The 17,625-nt window shown below is 42.0% G+C and overlaps 1 protein-coding gene across 1 annotated transcript in view; it reads left to right on the top strand.

The window, feature by feature from the left end:
- Positions 1-5,979: 5,979 nt before the first annotated feature.
- Positions 5,980-17,625, top strand: part of LOC311358863 (integrin alpha-V-like) — a gene marked incomplete at its 3' end in the record, with an annotated part of 49,110 nt that continues 37,464 nt past the window's right edge. The window contains exons 1-4 of the mRNA XM_084478964.1: positions 5,980-6,397; positions 7,395-7,522; positions 16,394-16,485; positions 17,276-17,390. Of these exons, the coding sequence (XP_084335090.1) occupies positions 6,240-6,397; positions 7,395-7,522; positions 16,394-16,485; positions 17,276-17,390 (493 nt within the window). The 5' untranslated portion in view covers positions 5,980-6,239. The remainder of the gene's footprint in view (positions 6,398-7,394; positions 7,523-16,393; positions 16,486-17,275; positions 17,391-17,625) is intronic.

The raw sequence follows: 17,625 nt of genomic DNA, 5'->3' as shown, positions 1-17,625 counted from the left end.
GTCTGAGCTAGCTCAGCAAACTCACCCATCGGCACTGTATCCTGGAGGAGTCCTTTGCATTTTTCTAATGCTGCTAGCCTCGTTTCAAATAAAGCCACTGTCTGTTGCAGTTTGGTGCAGTCTGTGCATTTGTCTCTGTGCCTGAGACATCCGAGTACAGAGGCATGTTGGCGATAGGAAAGTCCAAGGCTTTTGCTGCGGTCTCATCCAGTAGTCAAAGTGCCAAAAAGTATTGTTGAATCGAGCAATGGAGGTTGACGGAAACAAACTATATATTCTTAAGTATTATGATCATGAAATAAAATAAAATAAAGTAGACCTGAACGATGAATTAAGTAGTTTTTGCCACTGCCTAGCGGAGCTTCGGGAAACACGACCTCTCTCTCTGCTGTCTCTTATCTCCTCCCAACAAAATGAATCCCAGCTCCTGTGAAGTTAAATCATTAAAAAAACAAAAAATTGTTGTGACAATAATCACAACATAGCTATGATCCTATGATCTATTTATATTTATACACTCACATCAACAAAAGCAGTGCAGTCGTGTGTTCTTCTTTTAGTGGAAAAATACAGTTTGTTTAATACCGTCTCGATAGCGTAATCAACAGACCGCTGATCTCTGTTTCCTCTACGCCAGCGGTCCCCAACCTCTTCAGCACCAAGGACCCGTTTGATTCCAAAAAAATGTTCATGGACTGGCAGGCGGTTTCAATTTGTTGAAATTTCCATATAGTTATGCATGCTAGGGCTGGGCGATATACCAGTAGTAAGAAGTTATACCGGTATATTTTTGAAAGAGATATGAAGTTGAGACAATATCGCCATACCTAGGCCTTCTGCTCCGACATCCCATTGCTCCGACCTTATAGGCTTTTGTGGATCACCTCCCATAATCTAAGATCTGAATCATTAAGCCGGGGCTCCGGTTAGGAGTATATAATGGGTCAATATGACCCATTATAATTAAATGAATGCATCAAGTAGTCGCAAACAAGCCGGTTCAAAGAGTTGGCTCTTTTAAGTGAACGATGGGAGTCGGCTCCCAAAGCTGTTTTATAAATTTTTTATATATATATATATATATATATAAAGTTCTGCGTAGGCAGAATAATATGAAGATCTCCGCTCTACGGGTGCTCCATGCATGCTATGCGTGTGTGCAGTGAATGTCTGACTGTCACATGCATGCAACCAATCAAGTGTGGATAGACAAGGATCATACCATTAAGCAAGCAGCGAGGGGATGCGCGTTGCGCTCATATGCAATGAAAACAATCGGCTACAGCAATTTATTAGAAAATGTATAAGTGGTAATATAAAGAGCCGTTTGGGAGCGGAAAGAGTAGGCTCTTGTTGGTGAGCTAATCCTAATTATCCGGCTCCCTGAAAAGTGCCCAAATTCCCATCACTAGATGGGATCAGTTTATCTCTGCTAGTTAGAGCTCCGTCTAGCTAGCAGTTCATTTTGATGTCCGGTCCAAGAGGGTTAAGTTTCTTGGATACATCGTAGAACGCGGCAGTGTGTGGCACATTGCATCATAATTATAGCTCATTATAATACTCATAAAGCACTTGTACTATACACTACTAAAAATAACCACAAATGGGTTGTAACCATGGGGATAACATGGCCCCCTCCTTCCTACAACTTTTCCTACAATGCAGGTTGTTTAAAACGCGTTATCTTTACAGCCGTTTGTCTGTCATGGGCTACTGGCGGTGCAACATGTGGGCCTCCGTGGAGGAGGACCCGCTCCCCAGGTCGATATAAAGGCTCAAACTAACCCAACAGAGAACATACTTATGGATATTGTGGCAACCCGCTCCCCACCAGGGGGAACCGTGGGCTAGTGGTGGACGGTGTGTATTGCCGCCATCCACTAGCCGGCGGCAGTGAGCACATCTGCACTCAACGCAATCAGCCCGATGGGGAACACCTGGCCGGAGGGTGGAAAAGACCGGGCAGACATCTTAAAAGCAGACCGGGAACTCAACACAGGGAGAAGCAGGAACGACGACCCAGCAGAAGGCCGATGATACATCCTTTTATACGAGTCTCTCGGAGGCCATAGGATAGTTTATGTATTACCTGTTCTCTGCCTTACCTGTGAATAAACGCCGAATACGGCTTTATTTGGAACCTCTGCGTGGTACTTGCCGTGAGACCTTTGACTCTTGTAGACCGGGTTACCACAATATATATTCCATTTCTTCCAAGTCTGTTCCACTGGATACCATGAACTCCTACATACTAGAACTTAAAGTAGGAGTTCAGTTAAGTATATCAAAGAAGATGTACTGAAGTAGACTGAAAAGCATACTTTAGTTTAAAAGGAGTATAGCACACTTGAATATTTTCTGAATTTATGTTAACACAGCAATGAATAGGATAATGTAGTGTGATAGTTTAGTTGTCACACCACATATAGATATATAAACCGCATGATCCAGTATAACACGATTTCATGCTCACGCCCACGAAAATGCATATTGAATCTTATGTAAACCCATGCATTTGAATGGGAGCGTTTCTCCGACTTTTTTGTGCTAAACATCCAACCAAATGCATTTCAATCTGGAGATTTTTTTCGACTTGAGAAGGGGTGGGGTTTGGGGGGGGGGGGGTTAGGCAGTGCACCACCCTTAGTTATGGATACGTATAGCTTACTTGTTACTGTCCTTGACTCAGATGTCTTATTGCATCACTTCCTTTAGTGCTTCGGCCTCCCAATTGATCATTGTAGTCTATTTGAATGCCCTCTTTCATAGATATGACACCACCACCACTGGGCCCCGGCAACAAGTCTCCATATCCATATGGGGAGGGGGTTCTTGACAGTAGGGGAACACCAGACATAAAAAGGAAGCCTGCAGTGAGCATATCAACCAACAGAAATACTCAATATACACTCAGGATGAGGAATGACCTAAATTAATTAATTGTTTGAAATAACCCTGCCTCGTTAAATCAATGAGCTTGGTGTTTTGCTTCCACAAATAGTTTATTGGCTGTGACACTACCAAATCTGTCCGTGCGCATCTCTCGGAGTGACGTAACTAGCCCCCAGACAGTGATTAGATAAAAAGTCCTGTTGATTACAAAATTAACTATTAATTACTATTAATTCCAACTAAACTGTTAACTGCTGGTGGCTTTCAAAAGGCACTTTGGAATATCTATTTCCTAGCCAGCAGAACCTAGTTTACAAAAACAACACAATTTACGGCAGCACAGCTGTCACACTTAACGCCGTTATGGCAAAGACTAAGCGGTGGTTTGGACCAGAGCTATTGTTTGGAGTAAAAGCCGGCTAAATCATTTATCTGAAGTCGTAAATAATCTCCCGATTGAAATGCATTGGTTTAAAGGTCGAATGCAACAATGACGTCAACGGCTAGTCATTCTAGATTGAGAATGCTAGCAACGCCACGAGTGGAATTTTAGAACATACATGAGACATAGAATTTAAACAACAAATCAAATTGGTTACCTGCACTCTGGGTCATCAGATACACACATGCAGAGTATGAGCCTGAGTCTGGTCCGCCTCGACAAAATAAATTCAATATTACGAGTTGCACGACAACAATGCAAACGTGCTTCAAGGTCAAACGAAAATAGAAAATCTAATCAAAGTTACATTACTGTGCCAAATATCACAAGAATGCGATTTATAGGATTGCATATATGTTAAACAAAAGTCAAAGAAAACATGACTATAAATGACTTTTAGGTTGATGAAAAACGATTTTGATCTTTGTGGTATGGTCGACTCGGGCTAGGTATGACTCAGAGAGTAGTAAATGTTCAACACGTGGTTTATTCTAACAATAAGCCACTTTCCTGCTGCAGGAAAGACAATATTTGTATACAGTGTTGCCGAATTGCAACACTGTATACAAATAGTGTATAATAAGAGTCTTGACCCAATGATACAGGATTTAACAATAACTACAAATAGACATTTTATTTACTCTGTTACACATGGGTTTATCACGAAAATAACCTACAATCGTGCTCTGGGACACGATTCAATAGATTAATTTTCTTGAGCATGAGCATGAAATCGCATACTGGGCTGCAACCGTGTTGGGCTACAACACAGCATTACTACCGCACGCGTGATTCCTGACCCACACACATCACCCGAAACGGATCAGTCCAAACACAGGACGACATGGCCCTCCTCACGTCTCGTCTGGCACACATTCCTGAGAGAACACTTCATCTCTAGGGCTGCTTCAAGGCCAAATAAGAGCAGATGGCTCCCTCCCCGACCCCAACACCTTCCTCACTCCTGAAGGGGGGAAATCATTCAACAATAACAAACTACACACACTGCCCCCATTGTGTGAGCAACTCAACTTAAAGATGATGGTGGTGGCTATGATGATGATGACGATGTATTTGATGATGATGATGATGATGACTATGATGTTGATTGATGAAGAGGATGATGATGATGATGATGGTGGTGATGATGGTTATTTGGATCATAACAAAGGGCTCTATCAGTCTATCTGCTACCATGGAGATGAGTCCCATCTCACTTCATCGGAAATGGTTCTAACATGTAACTTGGAGCCGTTGGGTGGGAAAAGGCGATACGTTACAAAGTGCGGATAATGCGCTTCTGATCACATCTCATCCCGTTTGTTACAATCAATACTTTCATCGTGCTACAATCGAAAATGTTGAAATCGGATACGGAAGAGACGGAAAATGACGAAGCACGGTGGTTATGTTTGTTTCATTCTAGGATTTATACATTTTCAGGTGTAGTGCGATAAAAGTATAGATTATAAACAGGCAAAGCATATCAGAGATAACCAAGCCCACTTATTTGAATATACCACATGGAAATGTGGCATGAATTGATTGTGGCATTAAATTAATACATCTGGTATTATGAAATAAATGTGGCATTAAATAAATACATCTGGCATTATGAAATAAATGTGGCATTAAATAAATACATCTGGTATTATGAAATAAATGTGGCATTAAATAAATACATCTGGCATTATGAAATAAATGTGGCATTAAATAAATACATCTGGTATTATGAAATAAATGTGGCATTAAATAAATACATCTGGCATTATGAAATAAATGTGGCATTAAATAAATACATCTGGTATTATGAAATAAATGTGGCATTAAATAAATACATCTGGTATTATGAAATAAATGTGGCATTAAATAAATACATCTGGCATTATGAAATAAATGTGGCATTAAATAAATACATCTGGTATTATGAAGTAAATGTGTCATTTTGAATAAAATGTGGTATTATGAAATAAATGTGTCATTATGAAATGAATGTGGCATTAAATAAATACATCTGGCATTATGAAATAAATGTGGCATAAAATAAATACATCTGGCATTATGAAATAAATGTGGCATTAAATAAATACATTGATCTTGCATTATAAACTAAATGTGGCATTAAATAAATACATTGATCTGGCATTATGAAATAAATATGCCATTAAATAAATACATCTGGCATTATGAAATAAATATGAAATTGAATAAATACATCTGGCATTATGAAATAATTGTGGCATTAAATAAATATATTGATCTGGCATTATGAAATAAATTTTACATTAAATAAATACATGTGTCATTATGAAATAAATGTGGCATTAAATAAATACATCTGGCATTATGAAATAAATGTGACATTGAATAAATACATCTGGTATTATGAACTAAATGTGTCATTTTGAATAACATGTGTCATTATGAAATAAATATGTCATTATGAAATTAATGTGGCATTATGAATTAAATGTGGCATTGAATAAATAAATGTTGCATTATGAAATAAATGTGGCATTATGAAATAAAAGTCCCCTGAAATGAATAAAATAAAAAACCCGTCATTTTTAATAAAAGTATACATTTATTTAAATATATTGACAAATATATTTATATTTAGAACGGACATCCGGGGCTCGGCGAGGGGCGAGACATGAGCCGCTCCCTGAGTTCCGGTCGGTCTGCAGAACAGGAAGACTTGACAAACTTTACTCAGTTCTGAAGCCGACGTAACGGCTTGTTGACCCGGGGACTTACACTGACATCACTACAGCTGAGCGTTGATAGTGGAACCAAATAAGAGCAAAATACCCTGCCAAACTTCTGATCTCCCCACTAGACCCGACCCGACCGGACCAGGACCCGACCAGAACAGGACCTGACCGGACCAGGACCAGGACCAGACATGGCTCGGCTCTGGTTGGCGGTGGTCCTCACATCCGGGCTGATTCAGTCCTGTTTTTCCTTTAATCTGGACGTGGAGAAACCCGCCGTGTTCTCTGGACCCGAAGGGAGCTACTTCGGCTTCTCGGTGGACTTCTTCAAGACCGCCAACAACCAGAAGTAAGAGCTGGTCCTTAACTGGTCCTTACATGGTCCTTAAGTAGTCCTTAACTAGACCTCAGCTGGTCCTTCAATAATCCGCAACACGAGTTAGACTCGTTAGTGCTCTGCTCTCTAGATGTTATGCCTCATGTTAAATGTTATGTCTCATGTTAGATGTTATGCCTCATGTTAAATGTTATGGCTCATGTTAGATGTTATGCCTCATGTTAAATGTTATGGCTCATGTTAGATGTTATGCCTCATGTTAGATGTTATGTCTCATGTTAGATGTTATGTCTCATGTTAGATGTTATGTCTCATGTTGTTATGTCTCATGTTAGATGTTATGCCTCATGTTAGATGTTATGTCTCATGTTAGATGTATGATATAGCTATATCTCATCTCAGATATAATGTCAGAGGCTATGTCTCATGATAGATGTTTCATCCTGTTATATTTACTTTGATGGAGGTAACAACTATAATTACGAACTATATACTATATACTATAACTACAACCTAGTATTCATGCATTCTTTATTATATATATTAAAGCCTGTTTAGTATATGTATTATAGTGTATTATAGCCTGTATAGAATATGTATTATAGTGTATTATAGCCTGTATAGTAAATGTATTTTAGTATATATAGCCTGTATAGTAAATGTATTATAGCCTGTATAGAATATGTCTTATAGTGTATTATAGCCTGTATAGTAAATGTATTATAGCCTGTATAGAATATGTCTTATAGTGTATTATAGCCTGTATAGTAAATGTATTATAGTGTATTATAGCCTGTATAGTATATGTATTATAACCTGTATAGTATATGTATTATAGCCTGTATAGTATATGTATTATAGTGTATTATAGCCTGTGTAATATATGTATTGTAGCCTGTATGTATTATTGTGGGAGGGAGAGAGAAACTCTGAGGGGGAGAGAGGTCAGGTCAGAGGTTAACCAGGTGACCCCTCAGGTCAGAGGTTAACCTTTGACCCCTCTCCCCAGGTCGGACGTGTTGGTAGGGGCTCCGAGGGCCAACACCACAGAGCCCAGCCCTGTGGTGGAGCGAGGGGCGGTGTACAGCTGTCCCTGGAGCTCTGCAGCCTGCGAGCAGCTCCAATTCGACAACACAGGTACCACACCACCCTCAACACCATCCTCAACACCCCACCTGACCAACAACACCACCCTACCGCTCTACCACCTGTAGTTCACCTACACACCAGGTCCAACCATAGCAACAACACATTTGCCACAGCTACACCTACACTCCACCACATACAGCTACACCACCTTAAGCACCTCAACCTACAGCTACAGCCCTAAGGCTACACCACCTTAAGCACCTCAACCTACAGCTACAGCCCTAAGGCTACACCACCTTAAGCACCTCAACCTACAGCTACAGCCCTAAGGCTACACCCCCACCCCCATCCTGCATTAATCACATACCACCACCACCCTCAGCTCCATCTACATACCATCCCAACCTAAACCCAAAGCTACAGCTAAATTTACCACGTACTGTAGCTATCACTGCTACACCAACCATATTGGACCGTAACACATGACAGTAGTAGGTCACTGATTATATGAACTAAAGACCAGACAGCATAGAGCAAGTACTTCTGTTATTTACTATCTTATTACGGATCTTGTACTTCCCTGGAAGAAGGGTCAGTTGTTCCTAAAGTGAAGGGGTGTGAATCCTGTTGGCCTGTGAAGCCTGATGCAAACATAACGGACACGACAAACCGATGTGATTAATAGATTCTCAATTGAGTCAGACTAACTAACAGCATAGCTTTGGACAAACAGGAAGAGAGGAGGCAGGCGTTCAGCCAGCCTACATGATCCAACACAGCGTGGAATGTGAGGTTGTACACTCAATGTGAAAGAAACTCTTTCACAAGAGTTGCTAATTATTATAAGCTTCTGCTTCCCTTGTCTGTGATGGAAAAGCACAGCAGGCATCACACAGTTGCCTCTAAACACACACACACACACACACACACACACACACACACACACACACACACACACACACACACACACACACACACACACACACACACACACACACACACACACACACACACACACACACACACACGTGTGTGTGTGTGAGGTCTTGCAGGGCTCATTCTTCCATTTACCTTGTTTGGGCAGAACTCAGAACTGCTGAAGTGAACCAACAGTTTTTTGTACATGCTGTGAGAGGGAGGGCTCAGGAACACATGGGCCTGTCCAAATAATAACCGTGTAGCCTGTAGAGCTCTTCAAGCCACATTTAGCCACAGGCTAGAGCTAGCTATGCTAGTACTATGTTAACACTATTAGTACCATGCCACGTGTGTGTGTGTGTGTGTGTCATGCCGCTGATATCTCTGACAGCTCTGATGTCTGCTTCCTCTCTAAAACCACTCACACACCAACACAAAGGCTACGCATTACTACTGCACTCAACTGTATTTATCATATTCTTATATTTTGTCAGACATGTGTTTCCGTTTCAATCTTCACTTGAGTTTTAATTTTGAAGGCGTAGTTGTTATTGAGTAACATGCAGCTAGTGCTCTAATAATGATGAACACACTGTCCTCGTTATGCACACTAAACCATGGCCTGGAGCTCAACATGTAAGAGCACGTTCCAACAGACCGCATCCTCCTCCTCTTCACTTGTACTCCTCTCCTCTCTCTCCCCTGCTCCTCTCCTCTCTCTCCTCTCTCACCCCTGCTCCTCTCCTCTCTCTCCTCTCTCTCCCCTACTCCTCTCCTCTCTCTCCCCTGTTCCTCTCCTCTCTCTCCTCTCTCACCTCTGCTCCTCTCCTCTCTCTCCTCTCTCACCCCTGCTCCTCTCCTCTCTCTCCCCTGCTCCTCTCCTCTCTCTCCTCTCTCACCCCTGCTCCTCTCCTCTCTCTCCTCTCTCACCCCTGCTCCTCTCCTCTCTCTCCTCTCTCACCCCTGCTCCTCTCCTCTCCCCCCTGCTGCTCTGCTCTACACAGAGTGTCTAATTGTCTGTTGTGATGTTGTGGTTCTGTGTTGGTATTCTGTGGTCGTTTTGTCAGACACTACAGCCCAGCTTAGTGTGCACACTCACGCCCATGTCTCTGACTCATAACTCTTTGTAACATTGGTCAAACAGAACATTTCTTGGTAGGAGGGTTAAAGATAGCGGGACTAACAAACTCCTGCAGACAAAATGGTGTCATGTGGTGTTACTTCTAGATTTAAACAACCCGTTATTGTCTATTCTATTACTTCCACTTCCTTCCACCTGGTGATAACATTAGATCTATTTTATGAATCCTAGAAATGGAAAACAGAAATGCTAGGCTGGGAACCAGACAAAACTGCGAGCTCATGATTAATCTGCTCCGGCCCAAATTTCTGGCCCCTCCAGGTCAGACCGATGTGCAGCCCGGGTTGGTCCAATCACAACCGCTTATCTAATAGGGTCGGTTTGATGCCATGACTCTACAGAGGAGCATTTCAAAACAAGATGGCTGCCGCTAATGTGTCACAAATTGCTCTGATTGGTTGTAGGTCCAGTTGAGTCCAGATGGGTTTTGGTCCGCGCCGTTGATAAGGCCCTCAACATGGAAGAGGAACTGAGAGGTTCCCAACTGATATTGTGTAGGAATTGGTCTGGCGATGGCGGGCTAGGAAAATGCGGGTTTTGAAGCGGAAGTTTGTGTGTGTGTGTCGATGGATTAGAAGTATCGATTTCCTGCTTGTCATGCTCTGGTCTTCCTGCTGTTACAGTATGGAATGCCATTAAGTCAATATTAAATAAATACAGACAAAAATAAATACATTTGCTTAGAAAAATAAATGGCACTTAAAAACAGTACTTAGCATCGTGTAGCATCTTATCCTAGCTATCTTTGTTGTATACAGGGAATGGGTTAACCTAGTGATGGTTAGTTTATACAGGGAATGGGTTAACCTAGTGATGGTTAGTGTATACAGGGAATGGGTTAACCTAGTGATGGTTAGTGTATACAGGGAATGGGTTAACCTAGTGATGGTTAGTGTATACAGGGAATGGGTTAACCTAGGGATTATTAGTGCTTGTTGGCACCTGGTTCTATGAACATCCTGACCGTACCGACAGCGATATAATGTTGTTTCTCTTTCTTCTGACAAATGTACTTATTGTAAGTCGCTTCGGATAAAAGCATCTGCTAAGTTTAAAACTGCCAGAACAGTGTCAGATTTGAAACTCTGCAAATGTGCTGGTGAAAAATTTTAAACTTTGAAAATCTGTTAGTAAAAATTATGAAGAAGGAAAAATAGAACACAAAATCATGTTCTCAGATGTTTGAAACTTTTTGTCAGGCTATAATCTCTTTTTTTCAATGTTGCAAAACCTTTTTTACAAGATGTCGAGTTTTCAAACACAGGCTTACAGGCCTTTGAAACTATTTTTTTCAGGTTTATGACAGAATTATGACAGGATTCTAATCCCATATCCCTTCTGTGGTCCTCCCTGCGGCTCTGTGTTCCCATCGTCCACCGTTTCTCACCCATTGTTATATTGGTGGGCTCACGCAGGATACCCAAAGAACCACCACAGTCCTTCAGTAATACTCTCTTAAATATGACAACAGTACATCAAAACACATGACAAGGCTGTCAGGTACCTTCCCATTATTACCTGTTGGCATACAAAGGTATGCCCCCCTGATTCCCTTTGGGCTACCCTTATTCAAAAAAGCCAATCACAGACCGCCTACACCCTCTTTAGGTTGACCCATTGTAGGGGGTGATACCTGGGCCAGAGCGGCCCCAGACCTGGGCCAGAGGGGCTCCAGACCTGGGCCAGAGGGGCCCCAGACCTGGGCCAGTGGGGCTCCAGACCTGAGCCAGAGGGGCCCCAGACCTGGGCCAGAGGGGCTCCAGACCTCCAGCTCCATGGATCAGTTCCTTTAAGAACATCAGGGGGTCAGAGACAGAAGTCTGCAGGGAGGAGGTGTCCTCCTACCGCCTCTCTGATTGGTCCACAGTGGGTTCAGAGACAGGGAGGAGGTGTCCTCCTACCGCCTCTCTGATTGGTCCACAGTGGGTTCAGAGACAGGGAGGACGTGTCCTCCTACCACCTCTCTGATTGGTCCACAGTGGGTTCAGAGACAGAGCTAACTAACAGTAGAGAGACAGGGAGGGGGATGTCAACAGAACAAGGTGAAATTCTATCTATCTATTCTATTCTATCTTTTGAAGTGATGACTCCATTCCTCTAGTCAGGACTGATGGTCCAGACCATACCGGACTGATGGTCCAGACTAGGCCTGACGAGACAGCAGCTTTAAGAGACGGTAGTGGGTAGGAGCCCCATTCGCCAGGACACAAGACGATGGTAGTACTATATATATGGTAGTACTATGGAGATGGTAGCACTGTGGATATGGTAGTAATATGGATGTGGTAGCACTATGGTAGTACTATGGAGATGGTAGTAGTATATATATAGTAGTACTATGGAGATGGTAGTACTATATATCAGTGGCGGCTTCTCCAGTGAGGAGAGGGAGGAAGATCCTCCTTAACATTGTTGAGAATAAAAAATGTAGATTGCCCAGACTACTGTAATGAATTAATGCCCTTAAATATGCCTTTGTACGTGTAATGTTTGTTTCCCTCGGTAAAGGGACATTAGCACCCCCTATCTCCTATTGGATATTACTGCGGGGAGGACGTTCCTCCCTCAGCCTCCATTGACTCCCATTCATTTCTCGGGCACTACTGGCAGCCGGTGGATAACATGGGGGTCAATGGGAGAGAGGAGGAAAGTCCTCCTCTGAGTGGGTGGGACTAGCTAAGGGATCTGAATCGCGTCAACATCTATTCACGAATAGGCTGGAGCCCTGGCTGCTCTATGAACCAATAAGAAGAAGTCCTGGCTGCGCTATGAACCAATAAGCAGGAGCCTGGCTGTGGAGCAGCCCGGGGGAGGGTTTATCCCCTCAAGTCTCTAGGCTACAAGAACCAACGAACCCGCTCGTATGCCTCATTTCCACCGAGTGGTGCGCTACTGTTCGTTGTGGTACAGTGCGGCTCTGTTTGCTTATATTGGTGTTTCCACTGAGCGGTTTGGTTCGCTTATATTGGTGTTTCCACCGCCAAAAGTCTGCCGAAATAAACGCGCCGAGTCTACCTATTTTCCGGTACTCCACCGTTGGGTTACCAAGCCGTCTGAAAGGGTGGAGAAAACGTGGAGCTACACTCGCCGTTATTCTGAAATCACTTTCCGTTACTATCCCGTTTGGTATGACCAGGTCACTGATATCTTTGCAACATAAACAGCGAGGAGGATTGACTTGATCTATAAATGAAGTCCCTCAATCTTATTTGGCTTAACACCATGACCAACATTCTGAAACATCCATTAACATCCACATTTGCCTCAAACAATGTTAGGTTTACAGCCCATGCCAATAGTTGTGAAATTATGTTCTTGTTGTTCTTTTAATTGTTTGTTACTGACCGTTCTGTTTAATATTGTGGAAAGGATGTTAGTGAATGATTCAGAGCATGATGCATTTTAAATGGCATCACTTTTGGTCTTGTGTCTGAAAATAAACAGCCAAATTACAACCAATAGCTTCAGTCATTGAGGGCAAAAATAGGCCCAATGATAGGCCCAGATTTTTTTATTTAGTTTTACAAATCAAGAGTAGGCCTGATTTGACTAATTGGCTTTGCATCCTTTCCTTCTGCCCTTGTAGTCCAAGACATGCTGCCCACCAGCTTTCAAATTACAATGCTGCCACTGGTGGATTTGTATCAATTTTATTCACATAATTATCCCTCCCTTCTATTTTGTAGTTCACCAAAACACCATGAAACAACTTGATTCTCACATACTTATGCCACCATACGACACTAACAGTGCAAGCAGGCCAATGGCAACCAAGCGCGCAGTCCTTCCTCCCTCACTTTAAAAACCACCAGCTGCCACCTATATATATGGTAGTACTATGGATATGGTAGTACTATGATGATGGTAGTACTATGGTAGTACTATATATATGGTAGTACTATGGATATAGTAGTCCTATGGTATTACTATGAAGATGGTAGTACTATGGAGATGGCTGTACTATGATAGTACTATGGAGATGGCAGTACTATGGTAGTACTATAGACATGGTAGTACTATGGAGATGGTAGTACTATGATAGTACTATGGAGATGGTAGTACTATGGTAGTACTATAGACATGGTAGTACTATGTATATGGAAGTACTATGAAGATGGTAGTATTATGGAGATGGTAGTACTATGGATGTGGTAGCACTATGGTAGTATTATTGATATGGTAGTACTATGGTGGTACTATGGATATGGTAGTACTATGGTAGTACTATGGATATGGTATGTGGTAGTACTATGGATATGGTAGTACTATGGTGGTACTATGGATATGGTAGTACTATGGATATGGTGGTACTTTGGTAGTACTATGGATATGGTAGTACTATGGTGGTACTATGGATATGGTGGTACTTTGGTAGTATTATGGATATGGTAGTACTATGGTGGTACTATGGATATGGTAGTACTATGGATATGGTGGTACTTTGGTAGTACTATGCTGGTAATATATATATATATTACCATGGTAGTACTTTAGTAGTACTATGAAGATGGTTAGTACTATGGAAGTACTATGGTAGTACAATGGATATATATATATAGATATATATATATATATATCTATATATATATATATATATATATATATATTATGTGGAATGATTAGTAAAAGTAGTTGAAAAACATTTTCTAAATGCAAATGTATGTATTTATTTGATCAAACTATATTACCATTCATATATCGTAACCCGAACAGTGCGTCCCGAGTGCCGCAGAGGAAAAGACCACTCATATGTGAGGGTTTATATTCAGGCTCGGTGTGTATGGACTATTTCTGTTGTTGAGTGCAATGATCATGGCAAGCTGCATATTTATAGGAATAAAGAATAGGCAACCAGATTAATATCTTTCTTCTTCACTTCCTTTCTTCCTTCTTCACTTTAATCTTGCTTGGAGAGAGACATCTTGAAGCGTGATGTTAGCCTAGCTGAAGTGAATTTCTCCGTGGCCCCGCCAGCATAGAATGCAACGTGAGCGTGACTGAGCCAATAGCAGGTGCAGACAGAGCCTTATAGGCATGTGTACGACAGATTTAATGCATTTGTTTTATTTATCATACTACACTGTAATATGATAAATAGAACCAAAAAAAATAGATTAATATATATATTTTTTATATATATATATTTTTTGGTTTGCAGGCAACCTCTTGTGGGCCAGAAAAAAATTAAGAAGGGCCGTATTCGGCCCACAGGCCGCTAGTTGAATAGGCCTGCACTAGGTCTTGCAGGCAACACTTCTAAAACGTGTGTATTCATGTTGGAATTTACTCTCAGTAAATGGGCATAAAACAGCAGGTAGTTTCAAGTTCTCCATTTTTAGAGGGATGGAGATGGAAATTTGTGCCTTAAGGTGTGTAGACACAGCCGATCTGTTTTTCAAGTCTGGGGTCAAAAGTAACACAGCACCACGGCCCTTATGAGATAAAAAAGGTTCATGTGCATTTCACTCATAACTCTTTGTCCTTATGAAAGAGAGTCCTGATTCTCAGATGTCAAAATCTTGCAAGCGAGCTGCTGGCTGAGGCGCAATGAGATGGAGCATTTGCTGAGGCTGTGTGAATCATTTGTTGTAGGGCTAGAGCCCCAAATTGATAATCGTATGCATCCTTTGAGACCCTCTTTGATATAAAAAACTTGTTACTGGCCTTGACTCAGAAGTCAACTATTGCATCACTTAGGGCTTTGGCCTCTTAATTGATCATTTGAAGTATAATTGAATGCCCCCTTTCATATATATGACACCACCACCAATGGGGTGTGGCAAAAATTGTGAAGGGGGGAGGGGGTCTTTGTGGACAGTAGGGGTACATCAGACATAAAGAGGAAGCTTGTGACCATAAAATGTTTGATTCGGGGCAAAAAAGGCAAAGGTACAAGACTGTGTATATTATTTTTGTGAACGAGGGAAGGAACTCCTCATCCCATAAACCATTGCGGACCTTTTCGCAATGGTTCCAACCCAATAGTTTAGCGCGTTTCTTGCTTCTTATTACCTTTGTCACTGTTATATTGTTTATATTGTTAATACAAGTTGTGTCATATATTCAGTGTGTGTGTGTGTGTGTGTGTGTGTATACATATAGTGTTTCATATAGTGTATAGCGTTGTCATCGACATGGTACGTTCCTTCGTTGCTGACTGCAGTCCCTGCGTAATAAGTGTGCTTGTTTTTGAATTCAGTCTCATATTCAATACTCAGTTCATATTCAGTTACTTATTCATTCAACTATGGATTCCTAGCTTTTATACTACCAACTAACTTTCCATTAATCTAAATGCTGGTGGTAAGCGATGGAGTTCAGTAGCAGTAGCAGTCATCCATGGCTTTTTGCGGGTGAGGGTAAACGTTTCCTGGTAACGGCGAGCTCCACCAATCAGAGACGTCATGTCACACTTTAGGATTATGGGTAGTGTAGTGGTTTCAAAGACATCGCCAATAAAACATGTTTTTCTAAAACCTAGATGTTCACGTCTTTAACTTGTGGCTTCTGCAGGAGCATATACCTTTGTTTCACAATATAACGGCGTGTGGTACGTGTACTTTGGATGGTTACGACATTATGGCTTTTGATGAAAACCTCTATGGCGAAAATTAATGGGATTTTTACTTCCGGAACCACACTGCTCTATTAATGAATTGTTTCAAATAACCCTGCCCCGTTAAATCAATGAGCTTGGTGTTTTGCTTGGCCTGCGGCGGGGCAAAAGGGCATCAAGGCCATACGTTTAAAAACATGATTTAGATTTCACCTAAATAGATCACCTAAATTATTATATTATCCATTAATGACTTTTTATTGAATATGAATATTTTATTGTGTGTGTGTGTGTGTGTGCGCAGACAATAGGAAGTCTGCTGATGGAGTCCAGATGGAGTTTAAGTCCCGGCAGTGGTTCGGAGCGTCGGTCCGCTCGGACGGGGAGCACATCCTGGTGAGACCTCATGTTCACCCTCTGGACTGTCAGCCTGTTCATTATGTATTAAGACCTCATGTTCACCCTCTGGACTGTCAGCCTGTTCATTATGTATTAAGACCTCATGTTCACCCTCTGGACTGTCAGCCTGTTCATTATGTATTAAGTATTATTTAACAGCATGTGCTTCATGTTTAATTATGTCATAGAACAGCATGAACACGGGAGGTCTGAGAACGTGTGAAGGGAGGCCCCACCATGCTAGTGTGGCTGCTCCATTCATCATCATTACTTAAAGGGGCCATGACGTGCCACTAGGTGTGGTGTGATTAGCCGTTACAAGCCGTTTTGGAAATCGGCCCCTTATGACATCATAAGGGGCAGAAAGTGTGCGTGTCCTCCTAGATGTGTGCTGGATAGATCAGTCTACCAGCCTACCCAGTGGACTGCAGAAAACGTTGCTCATCTATCCGTCACACATCTAGGTGGACACGCCCACTTGTGATGTGTTAAGGGGCTGATTTCCAAAACAGCTTGTAGCGGCTAATCACACCACACCTGGTGGCATGTCATGGGACCTTTCATATACAGGTTGTGGCTACTTTATTGTAAAGAGGACACTGTTACATGCTGACGTATGTCTTTTCATCATAATCAAATCTTGCATTACCATATCATATTCTACTCAAAACAATCCTGTGTGTGTGTGTGTGTGTGTGTGTGTGTGTGTGTGTGTGTGTGTGTGTGTGTGTGTGTGTGTGTGTGTGTGTGTGTGTGTGTGTGTGTGTGTGTGTGTGTGTGTGTGTAGGCCTGTGCTCCTCTGTACCAGTGGTCGACCTACAGCTATGCAGAGCGGGAGCCGGTGGGAACGTGCTTCCTGAAGAAAGCAGAAGCAGTGGTGGAGTACTCTCCCTGCCGATCCAGTCAGTCCTCCGTCCGTCTGTCTGTTAACAGTGTTTAATGATGGCTCAATAAGACCTTCATCCTATTCTTTACATTCCATTTGTACTCGGCCTGTGTACACCAGAGCAACATGCAGCCCAGTCTCAATGTAGACTAAGAGAAACAAAACATGTAAGACCTCCTAGTCTCACCTGTTAGACCTCCTAGTCTCACCTGTTCAACCTCCTAGTCTCACCTGTTAGACCTCCTAGTCTC

Source organism: Micromesistius poutassou, assembly GCF_964030765.1.
Source record: "Micromesistius poutassou genome assembly, chromosome: 14".
Taxonomy (NCBI): Eukaryota; Metazoa; Chordata; class Actinopteri; order Gadiformes; family Gadidae; genus Micromesistius; species Micromesistius poutassou.
This window is presented reverse-complemented; position numbering and strand designations above follow the sequence as displayed.